General features: G+C 39.6%; 1 protein-coding gene across 2 annotated transcripts in view; it reads left to right on the top strand.

The window, feature by feature from the left end:
- MERTK (MER proto-oncogene, tyrosine kinase) overlaps positions 1–16,839 on the top strand; it is a 115,852-nt gene that overhangs the window by 58,669 nt on the left and 40,344 nt on the right. For both annotated transcript variants that reach the window (XR_012003137.1, XM_025994356.2), the window contains exons 5-8: positions 2,435–2,521; positions 6,043–6,158; positions 11,541–11,724; positions 16,052–16,203. Coding sequence is in view for 1 of the 2 variants with exons in the window: in XM_025994356.2 (XP_025850141.2) it covers positions 2,435–2,521; positions 6,043–6,158; positions 11,541–11,724; positions 16,052–16,203 (539 nt within the window). In the remaining variant the exon portion in view is untranslated. The remainder of the gene's footprint in view (positions 1–2,434; positions 2,522–6,042; positions 6,159–11,540; positions 11,725–16,051; positions 16,204–16,839) is intronic.

Below are 16,839 nucleotides of genomic sequence, written 5' to 3'. Positions count from 1 at the left end.
CTAACTTAACTTCCATCTGGATGGAAAGGAGCAAAAGTCCACCGGCACTGATATTTCTGTGCACTTCTAAACCTCAAGAGAAGTGCCAACATAAAAGGGATCAGGTTCACATTTCTTCCTAGAACTTCTCCCAGACATGGTTCTCTGGCCATTTGGCCCAACCTAGGGCTGGTCTGCCCCCAGCAGCTTGTTCCTCCTTATTTTTTCAAATATTTAATTACTGTTAGTGACAAGCTTTGAATATTAAAATTATCAGGTCGAAATTTTCTTATACAAGTAAATGGATAATGGATAGAAGAAAACAAAGTAAGGTTTTCAGGCAAGAAGCAAATGGAGATACATTTTCAAGAATTTTTTCTTTCTCCAGTTCATGATGTGAATTCTGTGCCACAAGACACAGAGAACTTTCCAGATTCTACTAGATGGTATATATGGCTGTGCTTTGAAAAAAAAAAAAAGAAAAGAAAAAAAAGAAAATATCTGTTTTTAAATTTTAGAATAGTTTTATTTTTTTTTTTTTTTTTTTTTTTAGAATAGTTTTAGATTTTAGATGTCATGGAGATAATACAGAGTTTTCCCATAAACTCCACTCCCACGCTCTCCTATTATTAACATCTTATATTAGTGTGATATATTTGTTATAATTAATGAACTAATACTGATACATTATTATTGACTCAAGTCTATATTGACTCAGATCTCCTTAGTTTTTAGCTAATACCCTTGTATTCTATGATTTCATCCAGTATTTAGTTGTCTTGTCTCTTTAGGCTCCTCTTGGTTGTAACAATTTCTCAAATTTAACTTGTTTTTAATGGTCTTGACAGATTTGAGGAATACTGGTCAGGTTTCTTTGTCCCACAGTCTGAACTATCTGATATTTTTCTCCTGCATAAACTTGGGGTGTATGTTTTGGTGAGGAAGACTGCCAGGGGGGAGGGCCACTTTCATTACACCATATCAAGGATACATTCTGTCAACGTAACTTAGTGGTATTGACCTTGGTCATATGGCCAAGGTACTGTTTATCATTTTCTCAACTCTCAAGTTTAAAAAAAATAAAGTTTTGCTTTTATTTCCTTTTTGTATTATCCTTTTTTGGAAGGAAGTCACTATGTGTAGCCCATGATTAAGGGGTTGGGAGTTATGGTCCTCCTCCTTCAGGACAGAGAATCCACATAAATTATTTGGAACTCTTCTACATGAGAGATTTGTCTTTTCTTCCCCATTATTTAATCATTTATTTGTATCAATATAGACTTGTAAATATTTATTTTATACTTCAGGTTACAATCCAATGCTACTTTGTTTATTTTCTTGATCAAATTGTTCCAGCTTTGGCTATTAGGAGTCCTTTTAGTTGATTTCTGTTTCTCTGTCATCCCCCCATCACTGTGTGTGTGTGTGTCTGTGTGTCTGTGTGTTACATGGCGTTTGTATTAAATTTTATTCCAGGCTCATATTATATGTTTCCTGCTCCAATCTGAGAATCAACCATTTCTCCAGACTTCCATTTCCTTTTATTGGCAAATAGTCTTAGAAACCAATATCTGGATTACCTCATCTTTCTATTTAAAATTAATAAATCAACTACTTTTTAAAATTTCTAAGTTGTCTTCAAACCTCTGATATTATAGAATTTTTTTTCATTCAACACTACCATCTTCTCTTCAAGTAATCATAATGTCTTGTGTTTATGTAATACTTATTTATGAACAGACTAATTTTTACTATTAAGAAAGGTATTTGGGGCACCCAGGTGGCTCAGTGGTTGAGCATCTGCCTTTGGCTCAGGTGGTGATCCCAGGGTCCCGGGATCAAGTCCTGCATCAGGCTCCTTGAGGGGAACTTGCTTCTCCCTCTGCCTATGTCTCTGCCTTTCTCTCTGTGTGTCTCTCATGAATAAATAATCTTAAAAATTTTTAAAAATTAAAAAATAAATTTAAAAAGGGATTCATTACAACAGACCATCTGAAATGGTTAAGCACTGTGACTTTTATCCCACTATGTCTGGTGTCCTGAAATGTCATTAGTGTGCAGTATCATATGTACTGTGTGGCTAAGCAGTAGGGGATCATCCAGGTGAGCCTCAAAAAGCACTCTTCTTGATATTGGGGCCAGAGATTCCTATACCTCCTTGCAAAAATTTAAGTCTAAATATTACTGCTTTGTCATCTAACAGCTCACCATCTGGGAAAAATAAAGCATTTAAAAGAAAAACAGCTGCCTCTGAGGCCCACAGTTGACTTGCTCCTGGTGGCTAAGGTTTAATCCCAGGTTTGTTTCAACCACCAGCACACTTTAAATATTAACTTTGCGTTTATGGGTTGAAGCAATGAACCAAAAAGTAAAAGAATGTTAAGACAACCATAGGAGTCTGGTGCCCTGCAGCCTGTTTCTCGGTGGCTGGTCTCACGAGTCCCTTCCTTTCCAGGTCTGACCGAGACAGCAGTCTTTAGCTGTGAAGCCCACAATGACAAAGGGCTGACCGTGTCCAAGGGTGTGCAGATCAACATCAAAGGTAAATATCAAAGTCAAGTCCCTCAAGCACATCCTGGGAGCTGGTCAGGGGATGCAGCATGAGCCCTGCAGCCAGGTACCTGGGCTTGAGCCCTGTCTTCCCCACTGACTTCCTTTGTGACCTTCGACAAGTCACTTAACCTCCTTGGCTTCAGTACAAAATAGGGATAATTACAGAATCTACTTCCTTTTGAGTTTTAAATGAGATAATACAAGTAAAAGCACTCATAACCGTGCCTGGTGCATAAGTCTTTGATAAACATTAGCTCGTTTAGTTCTGCTTAGTCTGAGAATAGTCTAAGATGTCTACCCTTGATCTTCTTAGCCCCGGTTTTCACCTTTCCCTCTCCCACCTTGAACTAGTCCCTGTTACCCCCTTGAAGAGCTCCCAGGGGTGGGGGTGACTTAGGGCATCGATTAAAGGAATGGGGGTGCGAGTCTTCCCTAGCTGCTGTCCTGAGAGGGGCAGAAGGGAGGGAGAGCCCAGAGCTCCTGTGCCTCGTCCCCCGGATCTTATTGCCTGAGCTGGGATATAGCATAATGGAAGATTTGTGTTTGAAGGTCCCCATGCTAGTGGAGGCATTCCAATTCAGTCGCCTGCCTCCTCCTCCTCTTCCTCCTCCTTCCATGGAATCAGTTATTTAAACCTGAAACTTAAAAAAAAAAAAAAAAAAAACCTGAAACTTGAGAGTAAATACTGTCCTTTTATTTCTTTTCAAATCATCTTTCTTACCCTTTGTCATAGAAACTCAAGCAAATGTTATGTTTTAGTATTTGTTTTTATTTTTTTAATAGATTTTTTTGTTTATTTATTCATAGAGACAGAGAGAGAGAGAGAGAGAGAGAGAGGCAGAGACACAGGCAGAGGGAGAAGCAGGCTCCATACAGGAAGCCTGACGTAGGACTTGATCCTGGGTCTCCAGGATCACACCCCAGGGTGCAGGCAGCGCTAAACTGCTGCACCATCGGGGCTGCCCTAGTATTTGTTTTTAATTTACTTTCTTTTTTTAAGATTCTGTTTGTTTGTTTGTTTGTTTGTTTGTTTGTTTGTTTGTTTAAGAGAAAGAGTGAGAGAGATAGCAAGAGCGGGATGGGGCAGGGGGTGGACAGAGGGAGAAGCAGAAGCAGACTCCCTGCTCAGCAGGGAGCCCAACACAGGGCTAGATCCCAGAACCCTGGGATCATGACCTGAGCCACCCAGGTGCCCCATTTGTTCTTAATTTAAATACGGAGAAGCAAATATTGAGTCTGAATTCCTTTTGGTCTTAATCTTGGGGAAACAACACCAGGGAAAAGCAGGATGTGTTTAATAATGAGTTAAAAGTTAAGAAATATGCAGTGGGAGACTCTTATCATAAAAGAGTTATACTTTATAAAGATGTTGATGGGGATGTGTAGGTGGCCAAGTCAATTAAGTATCCAACCTGATCTCAGCTCAGGTCTTGATCTCATGGGTCATGAGTTCATGGCCCACACTGGGCTCCACACGGGGCATGGAGCCAACTATTAAAAAATAAATAAATAAGTCAAAAGTGCCATTGTTTCATTTCAGCAAATCAACTAGATGAAGGTGATGAGGGGGCATTTTCTAAAAGTTTATTCGAAAAAAAAAAAAGAAAAAAGAGCAAGCTGAAACTTACTCCTGGAGGAACTGTATAACTTCCTTCCTCATTATAATTCTCATTATTACAATTTTCAAAAGAAATGTTGGGAATTTCAGGAATTCATTAGTAGGCATAAATTGATAAAGACATTTTCATAAAGTATAAACACCTTAAGATTTAAATATCTATAAACCAAGAGACACTTTAAAATTTTATGCTTTACACAGAGTCTTAGCTTTTTTTTTTTTAATCCTCTAAAACTTATGTTTTTGGTTTTCATTTATTTAAAAATTTATGTCAAAGCAACCAAGACTCCCTTCTTCCAATCTCTTATTAACTGTAATATATGTGCCAAATTATGATCTTTAAGGTAGGCATTTTAGGACAGTTCTACAAATAATCTATTTAGGGAAGTGAGTCAAAGAAAATGCTGATTCTTCCCCACTCACCAAGCTGTTTGTCTTCTAGTAAACAGAAACTCCTGAATATGGTACCCAGGACACTTCACATGGTCCCAGCGCTCCTTCCTCTGATCTTCTTCCCACTCTGTCATTGCTTCACATCAGCACCCCTTCCCTAACCCTCCCACATGTATACCTTCTCAATCTTCCCCAGCCCCATGGAGCAGTGCTATTACTATCCCCACTAAGAGAAAAAGAAACAGTTTGGAAAAGGCATTTAACTGTGGCCTGGCCACATGGCTGGCCAGACAGGAACCAGACTCACCAGCTGGTGCTCACACCAATGTGCTTGCTGCCTCCTGTAACCAGCCTCCAGTGTTCTACTGAGGGACACACACTCCAAGCTCACATAGACCTGAGTTCAAGTTCCTGTTCTGCTAATAAGCTCTGTGATCTTTGGCAAGTTTTTAACTTCTCTGATTTTCAGTATCCTCATCCATAAATGAGGATCGTGAGACTACCTCTGACAGGGTTCTAGTGATAATGAAGCACAGCGAAATCCATAATCTGCTGGCCCATAGTAAGCATTCGAAAACAGTAGTCATCATTTTTGCTTATAAATGTGATGATGACCATTAATTAAGAATTATATTTAGGGGGTGCCTGGGTGGCTCACTCAGTTAAATGCCTGCCTTCAGCTCAGGTCATGATCCCAGGGTCCTGGGATCGAGTCCCGCATTGGGCTCCCTGCTTTGTCCTCTGCTTCTGCCTACCACTATCCCCTGCTTGTGTGCTCTCTCTTTCTCTATCAAATAAATAAATAAAAGAATTAAATTTAGCATAAAACAAGATCCTCAAACTTCAGACCCTTCTTAGATTCTAGTGAAAATACCTGTTCATGTCCCACATGTGGCCAGGGTCATTGCACACTGTATGGTATTACCTGCCTACCCTCCCAGCAGATGCAGTTGGTTCTTTGGCTTGAACTGACTCTCCCATTTCCTTAGCCTGGAAAACTTCCCTACATCTACCACACATGCACACTCGTGCTCCCATAGCACCCCTCTCTTCTCAGCACGGACTCTCCCATCCTCAGGTTATGGGGGGCTCCCCTCCTCAACCAGGAGTTGCACAGGAGTAGGGCCATGATTCTTTGTCTCCATGTAGAATCCTGGCACCTGGCAACATGCCTGTATACAGTAGGGTAGTGAACACGAGCTCAGTGAAGGAAATAGATGTCTCTGTATCCTTTTCCCTCTAAGGTCTCACTTCATCAGTAGGCAGGAAAGCAGGTCTGTGTTCCACTCCTCTGGTCCAGGCACAACCATCCTATCACCGGAAAACCTATCTATAAGCTAATATGATTAATCTCAGACAATGTGGCTTCTTTTTAAAACTTGAGTTGAATTTTCCTAATCTTAAGAAATGGAAACAGGTTTGATACTGTGTGTGTTTGGTAGCTGTGGCCACCTGTAGTTTATAACTGTGTTTGTATGTGTGTCTTTGTTTTTATATAGTAATTCCCTCCCCACCAACTGAAGTCAGTGTCTACAACAGCACGGCACACAGTGTGCTGATCTCCTGGGTCCCGGGTTTTGATGGATACTCCCCGTTAAGGAGTTGCAGCATTCAGGTAAACCTCCAGGATGAAGAGAGAAGTGGCTGTCTGGTGCTCTGAGGTCCTACCTGATTTTTCAGGTCCTCCTGAGGATGCGTGCCAAGGCTTTCCACACCTCTGTTTAGAAGTCCACTGACTTCTCTCCACTGAGTGTCCACCATGCATACCCCATTTTACGGTGTTTGCCCTGGGATGCTGCTTCCTTTTTGCTCATGGTCCAGGGTCCAACCAGAAGGGAAACAGGTTTCTAGGATAGAACATCATGAGACAAGAGAGAATTAATTTTTAAGGTATAAAAACACATCCCTAAATTAGGACTAGCTTGTGATCAGGAGTTCAGGAAAACCAAGTATTCCTCAGCCTGGCTTCTCCTGGGCTGGAGGCCATGAAGCCCAGGCAAGCATGAGGTAGGTCATTTTTGCTGTCGAACGTAGCACCTTGGCCCATGGATCCCAGGACAACCTGGGCATTATAGGCTTGCAAAGTCTTTCCCCTTTTTAACCACTATCTAAAACTGGTATGACATTATGCTATAAGAAATATAGGCTAGCCATCCTAAAATGGTACCTTGCTGTGATGTAGGCTCTGCTTTGAGTGTTAATTTCATTAAAATAGAAAGGGTAGCAGTAACACTACCATTTACTGAGTGCTCACAATGGCCAGGGACTTTGCTGACATCATCTTACTGAAAACCGACACCAGCTCAGAGCGCTCACAGAGTCCTTGAGTGGTAAAACCAGAATTCAAACTCAAAATGCTCTGATGCCAAAAGCAATGCTCAGAACCATCTGCTCTTCCATGTCTCAGAAAAGACATTGCTTATGGGAACAGTTGAACATGTGTAGATTATCCACTGAAAACATGAACGCAGTCTACCTTGTATGTTGTCATACAGTAGGGTCAGAAATTGTTCTTAGTTTCATATATGTCTGGTCTTACTAGCTGAAAACATATTAACCTGACACAGGCCACTCATGCCAGCTCAACTTGAAGCAGTGACTTCTAAAGAATTTTATATGTTGACAACCAGATGTTTTTAATACCAAATGGAATTAGCTTCTCTGTTTTTATTGCCTCCCACTCTTGTCTAACAGCTGTTCCTTCCCTGAAAAATGAAAACGTTCTATTTTATCCCCCAAATAGCCTCCACCCTCACCCCACCAACTCTAACTTTACTTAATTCTTGCCCAACTTTATTTGTAAACCTCTCAAGGACTGGTAAGTCTAACAAAGTCCTTACCAGGGATATCATTTTTTTTGGCAGTTTTTTTTGAGATATATTTCATAGACCATAATACTTACCCATTTAAACTGTATAATGTTGGGGTACCTGACTGGCTCAGTCAGAAGAGCATGCGACTCTTGATCTCAGGGTCGTAAGTGTGAGCCCCACATTTGGGTAGAGATTACTTAAGTAAACTTTAAAAAAACAAAGTGTGTAATGTTTATTGGTATATCCACAGAGGTGTGTAGCAATCACCATTGTCTAATTGTGTCTATATTCATAAAAGCTATTGGGCTATAGTTTTCTTGTGTTAGCTGTTTCTGGTTTTGGTATCAGGGTTATCCTGGCCTTATAGAATCAGTTGGGAGGTGTTCCCTTCTCTTCTATTTCTTGGAAGAGTTTGTGGAAGATTGATATTAATTCTTTAAATATTTGGTAGAAATCACCAGTGAAGCTATCAGGTCCCAAGCTTTTCCTTGTGGAGAGTTTTTGTTGTTGTTGTTGTTGTTTTAAGATTTTATTTATCCATTCACAAGAGACACAGAGAGAGAGACAGAGACATAAGCAGAGGGAAAAGCAGCCTCCTCGCAGGGAGTCCAAAGTGGGACTCAATCCCGGACCCTGGGATCATGCCCTGAGCTGAAGGCAGACCCTCAACCACTGAGCTACCCAGGTGTCCCTGTGGAGTTTTTTGAATACTACCTTAATCTTTTTACTTGGTACAGCTCTACTTAGATTTTTCATGTCTTCTTGAGTCAGTTTTTTTAGTTTATTTCTAGGAATGTGTCCATTTCCTTCGGGTTACCTAATTTGTTGGTATACAATTGCTTATATTATTCCATTATAAGCTTTTTTTCTCTTTGAAGTTAGTAGTGATGTCCCCACTTTCATTCCAGATTTTAATAATTTCAGTCTTCCCTTCCTTTCTTCTGTTTGCTTTGGCTTAGTTTGCTTTTTATTTATTTATTTTTTTAGTATCATAAGGTAGAAGTCTGGGTAATTCATTTGAAATTTCTTCTTTAGGGGATCCAAGGGTGGCTCAGTGGTTTAGCACCTGCCTTTGGCCCAGGGCGCGATCCTGGAGTCCTGGGATCAAGTCCCACGTCAGGCTCCCAGCATGGAGTCTGCTTCTCCCTCCTCCTGTGTCTCTGCCTCTATTTCTCTCTTTCTGTCTCTCTCTCTGTCTATCATAAATAAATAAATGAATCTTTAAAAAAAAAAGAAGTTTCTTCTTTAATATAAGCATTTATACTATACATTGCCTTCTAAGCAGTGTATTAGCTACATCACATAGGTTTTGATATTTGGGGGCTTTTTCCTCATTCATCTAAAATTTTTTTGTTCTTTTCCTTGTGATTTGCTTTCCCCTATTGGTTATTCAGGAATATGTTGTTTAATTTTTTACATATGTAAATCTCTCAAGTTTTCTTCCTTTGCTTATTTCTAGTGTTATTCTATAGTGTTTGCAGGATATACTTAATATGATTTTCATCCTTTTAAATTTACTACGGCTTGTTTTATGGGCTAGCATTTGTTCTGCCCTGGAGAATGTTTCATATGACTTGAGGGGAAGGTATATTCAGCTGTGGTTAGGGTAGAATATTTTATATGTCTGATAGATTTAGTTAGTTTAGAGTCTTGCTCACTTCTTGTTTCCTTGTTGATCTTCTGCTAAGTGGTTTTATCTGTTATTGAAAGTGGGAAATTAAGGTCTCAACTATAGTTTTTGAATTGTCTGTTTCTCCTTTCAATCTCATCAGGTTTTCCTCCATGTATTCTAGGACTCTGTTGTTAGGAGCAACCAGGGCTTATTGATAGATAGGTAGGTAGGTAGATAGGTGGATGGATGGATGGATGGATGGATGGATAGATAGATATAATTGAAGCATGAGCCAGCCCTTTTTAAAACTGCTGCTGAGCTGTATAAAGAGTCCAAGAAAACAAGAGGCTCCTGCCCACCTAAGTATTGTTGTCTTTAGGGAGACTGTGAGGATGAGTACTATCCCCACATTGAGAGAGTAGGTCTCAGGGTGGAGATGAGGTAGAGCAGGATGGTAGGAAGGTCTGAAAATATCAGATCATTCCTGACGGTAGAAGATTTCACAGAAGCATCACCTGCTTTCTCTCTTTTCCCCTTAGCTTTGGGCTGAGTGAAAAATCATCCAGTGACTGCCAAATTGCAGGCCTTTTTTGTCCACCTTGGATCCTGTGGTGCCAGACATGATTATTCTGTCTCTGCCCCACTAGCTAGCTCAGCCTTCCTTCACCCATAAAAATACAGTTATTTTACAAGTTAAATTATAGGAGTAATTTTGTGACATACCTGTACATGTAATTATTTATTGTTTATCTGAAATTCAAATATAACTGGCTACCCTGTTTTCTCTGACCAGTCTTAGCAGAGTTAGTCAGGAGTAGTTCTAGAAGTTACATTTTTATATTTTGCAGATTAACAATGTATTCCCACTTCTGAAGGAACCAAGCACAGTTTTGTGGCACATATCCCCAGTCCACTACAGTTTTAAACTCTGACTTGGTAACAAATGAATGTCTTGGACAAGATTCAGATCCACGCACTAACAGGACACACCCTCTCACTTCCCCTTGGTCCTGATGTTAGTTCCTTTCTTCACCCATTTTTGGGCTGCATACTCCATTTCTATTTTTAACTCTCCCAAGTACTTCTTGCTATTTCATGCCCTTTTTTCCCTCAGGACCAACAGAGAAATACTGTTATAGAAACCCTGTCTTCTTTCAGCAGTGTGTTCTCAGAGTGTTCCTGTGCCTGGAAATGCTCCACATATTGCTCCGGAAACAGGGCAGGGGTGGAGAGCCAAAGGTTTCCTCCACCTTAGTTTCAGAGGTTGGTCACCAGGAAGTAGGTACATACTCTGAAGTGAAGAAACAAAAAGTCAGTTCTGCCAATAGCTACCACCAAGATAAGCACGTAACTCTTTGTTTCTCCTCTGGTGGCTCCTCAGGCCAGCTGGTACTTTGTTGTCACCCAGTGAAGCCTGCAGGTCTGAGTCAGAGGTGAGACTTGACTTGGCCCCCACGTCACCATCATGGTATCCACTAGGGGATTCAGAATTCCAAAATGTTATTTGTGGCCCCTTGGCCTAAATTTCAGCACGTATATCCTGAAATAACAGCATTGTGTATCCACACCCCATGACCGTAAGCCCATTATTATTAGTAATACACACAGGGTTCAAGATTTTTTTTTTCCTCAGTTACTTTTGGTTACTTGTGTTTTATTCAATATCACTTTCTCTTTTCTGACTTTACAAATACTACATATCGTAGAAATTTTGAAAAATATGCAGTTTTATCCCCATTCCCAAACAAGAGGTATGCTTAAGGAAAAAGGTAGAAGTTTGGCCTCGGTCTAGATTTTTGCTTGTGAAGAGTTGTATATGGAGAAATTGGTAGAGATTACAGAGGGAAAGATGAAAAAGAACTCAGAGGAAAGAGCTGAGATGTTTTAATAAGATTTGGAGAAAAGTTGGTTGGGTGAGGTGCAAATAACTCTTCCCTATCTCCGCCCACCAAATAATTTCAGAAAATGTACATTTTCTCTATATGTTTTTGGACTTGAATTTATATTGGGGTGGGAGTCAGGGTTAAAAAAAAAAAAAAGGACGTGTAGAATTTACCTTAAGGCAAGAGCAGAGTTCATCAGGTTGCATAATGAAAAGAAATGCAGAATAAAAACAGAAATCCCATATCCAATCCCCTGAAGTAGGATTTGGGAAATGATCTCTTCAAAGGGCCAGATAGTAAATATTTTAGGTTTGCCCCCACAAAGAATGTTGGTTGTCTTTGGTGCATATTCTGTAAAACAGCTGAGAGAAGAAATCAAGAATTGAGGTGGTTCTGAGAAAGAGAGGACTACTACCATAATTATCACATAATAAAGATCATCCTTTGCTCTTTTACCTCCCATGGCAAGAACACTTATTTTAGGTATTTTGCTCAAGTCATTGGTGGCTGCTCCAATAACATGAGTAACACACTGTAATGCTGGTGGGGAAATTAGTGTGTGGCCTGAAAGGAAGCAGGTACTTCCCCTCAGTGGAGAAGAGCCATGTGCACTGAATACATAAGTGCCCCATGTCTGGCATTCCCACCACCTTACTAATGCCTGGTCCACATTTTTACTCCTCACTTAGGTCAAGGAAGTTGATCCGCTGAGTAATGGCTCTGTCATGGTTTTTAACACCTCTGCTTCACCACATCTGTATCAAATTGAGCAGCTGCAAGCTCTGGCTAATTACAGCATTGGTGTGTCCTGCATGAATGAAATTGGCTGGTCTGCAATGAGCCCTTGGATTCTGGCCAGCACAACTGAAGGAGGTAATTCCTGGAGTTCAGAATAAATATTGCCCCTAATGGCATGTGATTAAACAAATCCTTCCCAGTGGCCTCATTTAGAGTTTAAAGTCTGCTTTGTTTGGTCTTTGTTTCTGGAGGAGAATTTTATTGAGGTAGCTGATGAAAATGGAGAAGAAGAGATTTCGTTCTATTTAGTGACAAAGCTTACCCTTACTATGAATATATAATATTTTACAGAGGAAGATAATAGCAACACATTTTATGGCATCTATTATTTTAAACTAAAATATAATCATATAAAAATTATTAATGGCAGCATCAAATTCAAGAAATAATGAACATGAAGGTGGTTAATGTTTACCAAATATCACATGCCAGGCACCACATTAGGTGCTTTGCATGGATTGTTTTATTAGATCCTCAGAGAAGCCCTATGAAGTAGGTTCTCTCTATGCTATCTTATTCATAGCAAATTTTACTTATGTCTTTAAACTTTAAAGAATTTTCTGTGTGCTTTCTTGGATTTCTGAGATTTTTATTATCGTCTATGAATATTGGAATGAATACTGTATTTCTGTTCAATTCAAATCCACAGTTTCTATTCTTCCCCAGTTTAGAGCTTTAGATTGCTAGAACGTCTTTCTGCCCTTAACTCTGGCTTCACCTAGTCAGTGCTCTGGCTTTAATACAGATGGGAGGTGGGTGGCGACACAGAACAGGATCAGAAATCTTCAGGGCATAAGCCTTGCACAAAATGACACTTCTAGTGCCAAAATTGTAAAGTATCTTCTTCTCTCAAATGATAAAGAAAAGCCTTTGAGGACAATTTTTATATGCTGTGTTTCATGTTCATTCAGTTCAGAAATACTTTTCTTACTTCTTTGACCCAATTAATTATTAAGTTATGTAAGTTAGATCCCAAATATTTGGGGGTTTTCCAGAAGTCTTTGTATTCCTGATTTCTTATTTCATTCTATTGGTGCCCAAGAACATATTCTGTATCACTTGAATACTTTTAAATTATGGCCCAGAACATGGTCTTTCCTGATAAATGTATGATGTTCACTTGGAGAGAAAGGTATTGTCTTATGATATGGAGTATTCAATAAATGTCAAGTTGGTTGAGTTGGCTGATAGTCTTTTTCAAATTATATTCTTACTGCTTTTCTGCCTGTTTCTATCAATTATTTAGAGAGGCATTGAAATCTGCAGTTATAATTTTGAGTTTATCCATTTCTTTCTTTTTTTTATCCATTTTTTTTGATGTTGTAGCCAGTTTTGCTTCAAACCTTTTGAAGGTCTGTTATTTTGTGCATAAATGTTTAATTTTACTATGCTCTCCTAATAATTGACCACCTTCCCATTATGAGATTGTTCTCTTTATCTTTGGTAGTATTCTTTTTCTGTGAGATCTACTTTCATATTAATATAGCCATTTTAGCCTTATTTTTGAATATGTAATATATCTTTGATTTCTCCTTATTTTTAACTTATTTATATCTTTTTATTTGGTTTGGACACCCTTAAGTGTCAATATTGGTTTTCTGTCCTCTGGGACCACTCACTTTGTCTAGCCAAGAAGTGTCCTATTTCCTGCCTTAGGAAACATGGCTGCTGATGCTGTAGGTGCCAGCTGAGGAGGAGGGGTGAGACAGAGTCTTCCTCATTCAGTGTACAGACTCCCACTTATTTCTCCAGTTGTCTGTCTGGCCTCTCATTGTGTCTTCATCCTGACAGTGTCCCAAGTCCAGAGGCTTTTCAATTCGGAGAATAAAGCAACATCCTGTTTCCAGGGGGGTAATAAGGGAGTACCTGGCAGGTGTGTGGAAATAGGTTAGAGGGATCTTGAGGACTAGCTACTTCCTGGTCAGACCTTCAATCTTCCAGTTTTAGTACCTGGCCCACAGTTTCTGAGCCTCTCCATGATCCTTTGGGGAGAACAGGTTGCTGAATTAATTATACCTTCTTCATCTTTTTCAGCTTTTCAGTATATGTTGACATTTCTTCTCCACTATTAATTAGCTCTGCTTTCCCTTATGAGTTTATACTGTTTTAAATTACTTACTGTCATCATAGAGAGATTTCAGGAAGAGCAGACATAAAGACATGTTGAGTTGGCCATGTTTACCCATAAATTCTACAACAGATTTTTTTTTAAGATTTTATTTATTCATGCATGAGAGATACAGTGAGAGAGGCAGAGACACAGGCAGAGGGAGAAGCAGGCTCCATGCAGGGAGCCTGATGTGGGGCTCTATCCCAGGACCCCGAGATCACGCCCTGAGCCAAAGGTAGACACTCAACCACTGAGCCACCCAGGTGCCCCATTCTACAACAGATTTGAAACTATATGACTCCGTTCATAGCACAACTTTAGTTATATGACATTTCCTAAACAGAAATGAAGGTTAGAGTACTCTTTTGTTATCTTTTTGGGCATATCAGAAATATATAACTTATTCTCTCCTAAATACAAGTATAGACAATGGTTTGGTATATATATTATTGCAATTATTTTTATTCTTTCTATATATATATAAAACATTTTATTTCTAAAATAAGATTATTGTTCATACCTTTTTGCAATTTGATTTTTCCCTCCATCAGATATTTTTTTATGTCAGTACACATGAACTACCTAATTCTTTTCAGTGGCTAGGTAGTAAGTATTCCATTGGAAAGTCTATCGAAATTTATTATATCATATTTATTGACTGAGCATTACTTTTATTCTTTTTTATGCTTCAGTAAATGTAATACTACCTACAGGAGAATGTTCTAGATTAAATTCCTGGAAATAAAATACTTGGTCAAAGAGCATATTGTTTTCAGGTTTTTTCTTTTTTTTGAGATTATTTATTTATTTATTTACTTGAAAGAGAGAGAGAGTATGTGAGCAGGGGAAGAAGCAGAAGGGCAGGGAAAGGGGAAGGGAGAGAATCATAAGCCAACTCTGCACTGAGCACAGAGCCCATCCTGGGGCTCGATCTCACAACCCTAAGATCATGACCTGAGCTGAAACCAAGAGTCAGACACTTAACCAATTGAGCCACCCAGAAGCCCCCATATTATTTTCAATTTTAGTAGATACAGTCAAGCTCCTCACTCCCAAAAAACTATCTAGTAGTGAACTTGACCTGTTTGCCAAATTATTTTGTCCATATATATGATACATACATACATTTTTTTCAAAGTGCTATAACTTTTATCCTTGTGAGAGATAATAGACATTCTGATGTAAATGGGTATGTGACATAAGCAGAACTTAACTATAAACCAGACTCTGGGTGACTCAGCAGTTTGGCGCCTGCCTTCAGCTCAGGGTGTAATTCTGGAGACCTGGGATCGAGTCCCACGTCAGGCTTCCTGCATGGGGCCTGCTTCTCCCTCTGCCTGTGTCTCTGCCTCTCTCTCTCTCTCTCTCTCTCTGTGTCTCTTATGAATAAATAAGTAAAATCTTTAAAAAATATATATTTAAAAAAAATAGAGAGTGAAAACCAGAGTTAAATTTTACATTTTGACATCCAGTAATTACCATTTGATCCTCTGGTCTTCAATAATGAGATATCTTACATATATATAAGATATATCTATATATGTATATATATGTATATGTATGTATGTGTGTGTGTGTGTATATATATATATATTTTTTTTTTAATTTATTTACGGATCATCAGTAACCTGCCTTTGGACTTTGAAGTGATGGCTTCCTTCTGAGCTCTGCACTGTTCCCTGCCTTATACATCTCCCATGACACAGAACTGATATCCAGTCAGTCTGGTTGATCTTCCACCCCACAGCTTACTACTGGAGAACCTGTTCAAGTTCTGTCTGCTTTGCTTCTCCAGGAGGAGTCTATGAGTGCCATCCACCTCCTTTCCTGCCTTTCCTTGTCTTTGTGATTTTAGTTTGGAAAGTGCTTATGTTTTAAAAACTCAGGTACTATTTCAGGGGTGCCCGGGTGGTGCAGTCAGTTAAGCGGCTGACTCTTGGTTTGAGCTCAGGTCATCATCTCAGGGTCCTGGGATCGAGCCCCTAGTTGAGCTCCATGCTACGCACTGTATCTGCTTCAGGACTCTCTCTTGCCCTTCCCCACACTTGTTCTCATGCATTCTCTCTCTTTCTCATAAATAAATTAATTAATTAAAAAAAATAATAAAAATTCATGTAGTATTTCAATGCTCCTTAACTGAAAAGAGGGTGAAAATCTGCTATTAAATCCAGTCTCATTTGAATGCTTTCCACAGAATGTTCAAAAACCAAACATTCAGAAACTGAGAAGAGAATATACCTCTACATACTTTGCTCTGTGGTTCCTCATCTTTCTCTCTTCTTTCTCTTATAGCCCCATCAGTAGCACCTTCGAATGTCACTGTGTCTCTGAATGAATCTAGTCATAAGGTGGATGTCAGATGGATCAAGCCTCCAATCAAGCGGCAGGATGGGGAGCTGGTGGGCTACCGGATATCTCACATGTGGCAGAGTGCAGACACTTCCGTAAGTCTGAACTCTGAAGGAGTTCACTGGTCTCCTAGGATTTGCTCATTTAATACTGTTGTAGAAGCTTTTGTTTTGTTGTGAGAAGATCGGGTTTTATTGAATGAGGCACCTTTTCCTGAATAGTTAAAAAAATTCCAGAGAAGCTTTGGGGCTTTTCTTCCTGACTCACTCATCCATTCATATATGTATTCCATAAATATGTTTAGGACCCATTTCCATTATCACTTGATTCGTGACTTCTGGGAACTTGGGCTCTTGTAGGAAGATAGTTGAGAACTACACAGATAACCATAGTGGAAGGTCAAGAAGCTATACAGCTTAGCAGTCCAGCCATTCATAACCCCTTGGAAACTCCAGAGGATGCTTTTCTGAAGAAGAAAGTCAGGGAAGAACCCCAGCCTCATAGAGAATGGCAAGAGGTAACCAGCCTCCATAGGACAGGGGTAAACCAGCAACAGGTTACCTTAATGCAGCTCCACAGGAGTAAGGATGATGCCTGCATGTGGGTGGGGAGGCAGCTCCCAGACAGGTTCCCTTCCCACTTGGGAAAGGAAGAGAGTTGAGATGACACTGACTTCTTTGTGACACAGGGCATCCTTGGAAAGGCAGACCGCCATCACGCAAAGCAGACTT

The sequence above is a fragment of the Vulpes vulpes genome, chromosome 8 (assembly GCF_048418805.1).
Source record: "Vulpes vulpes isolate BD-2025 chromosome 8, VulVul3, whole genome shotgun sequence".
Taxonomy (NCBI): Eukaryota; Metazoa; Chordata; class Mammalia; order Carnivora; family Canidae; genus Vulpes; species Vulpes vulpes.
This window is presented reverse-complemented; position numbering and strand designations above follow the sequence as displayed.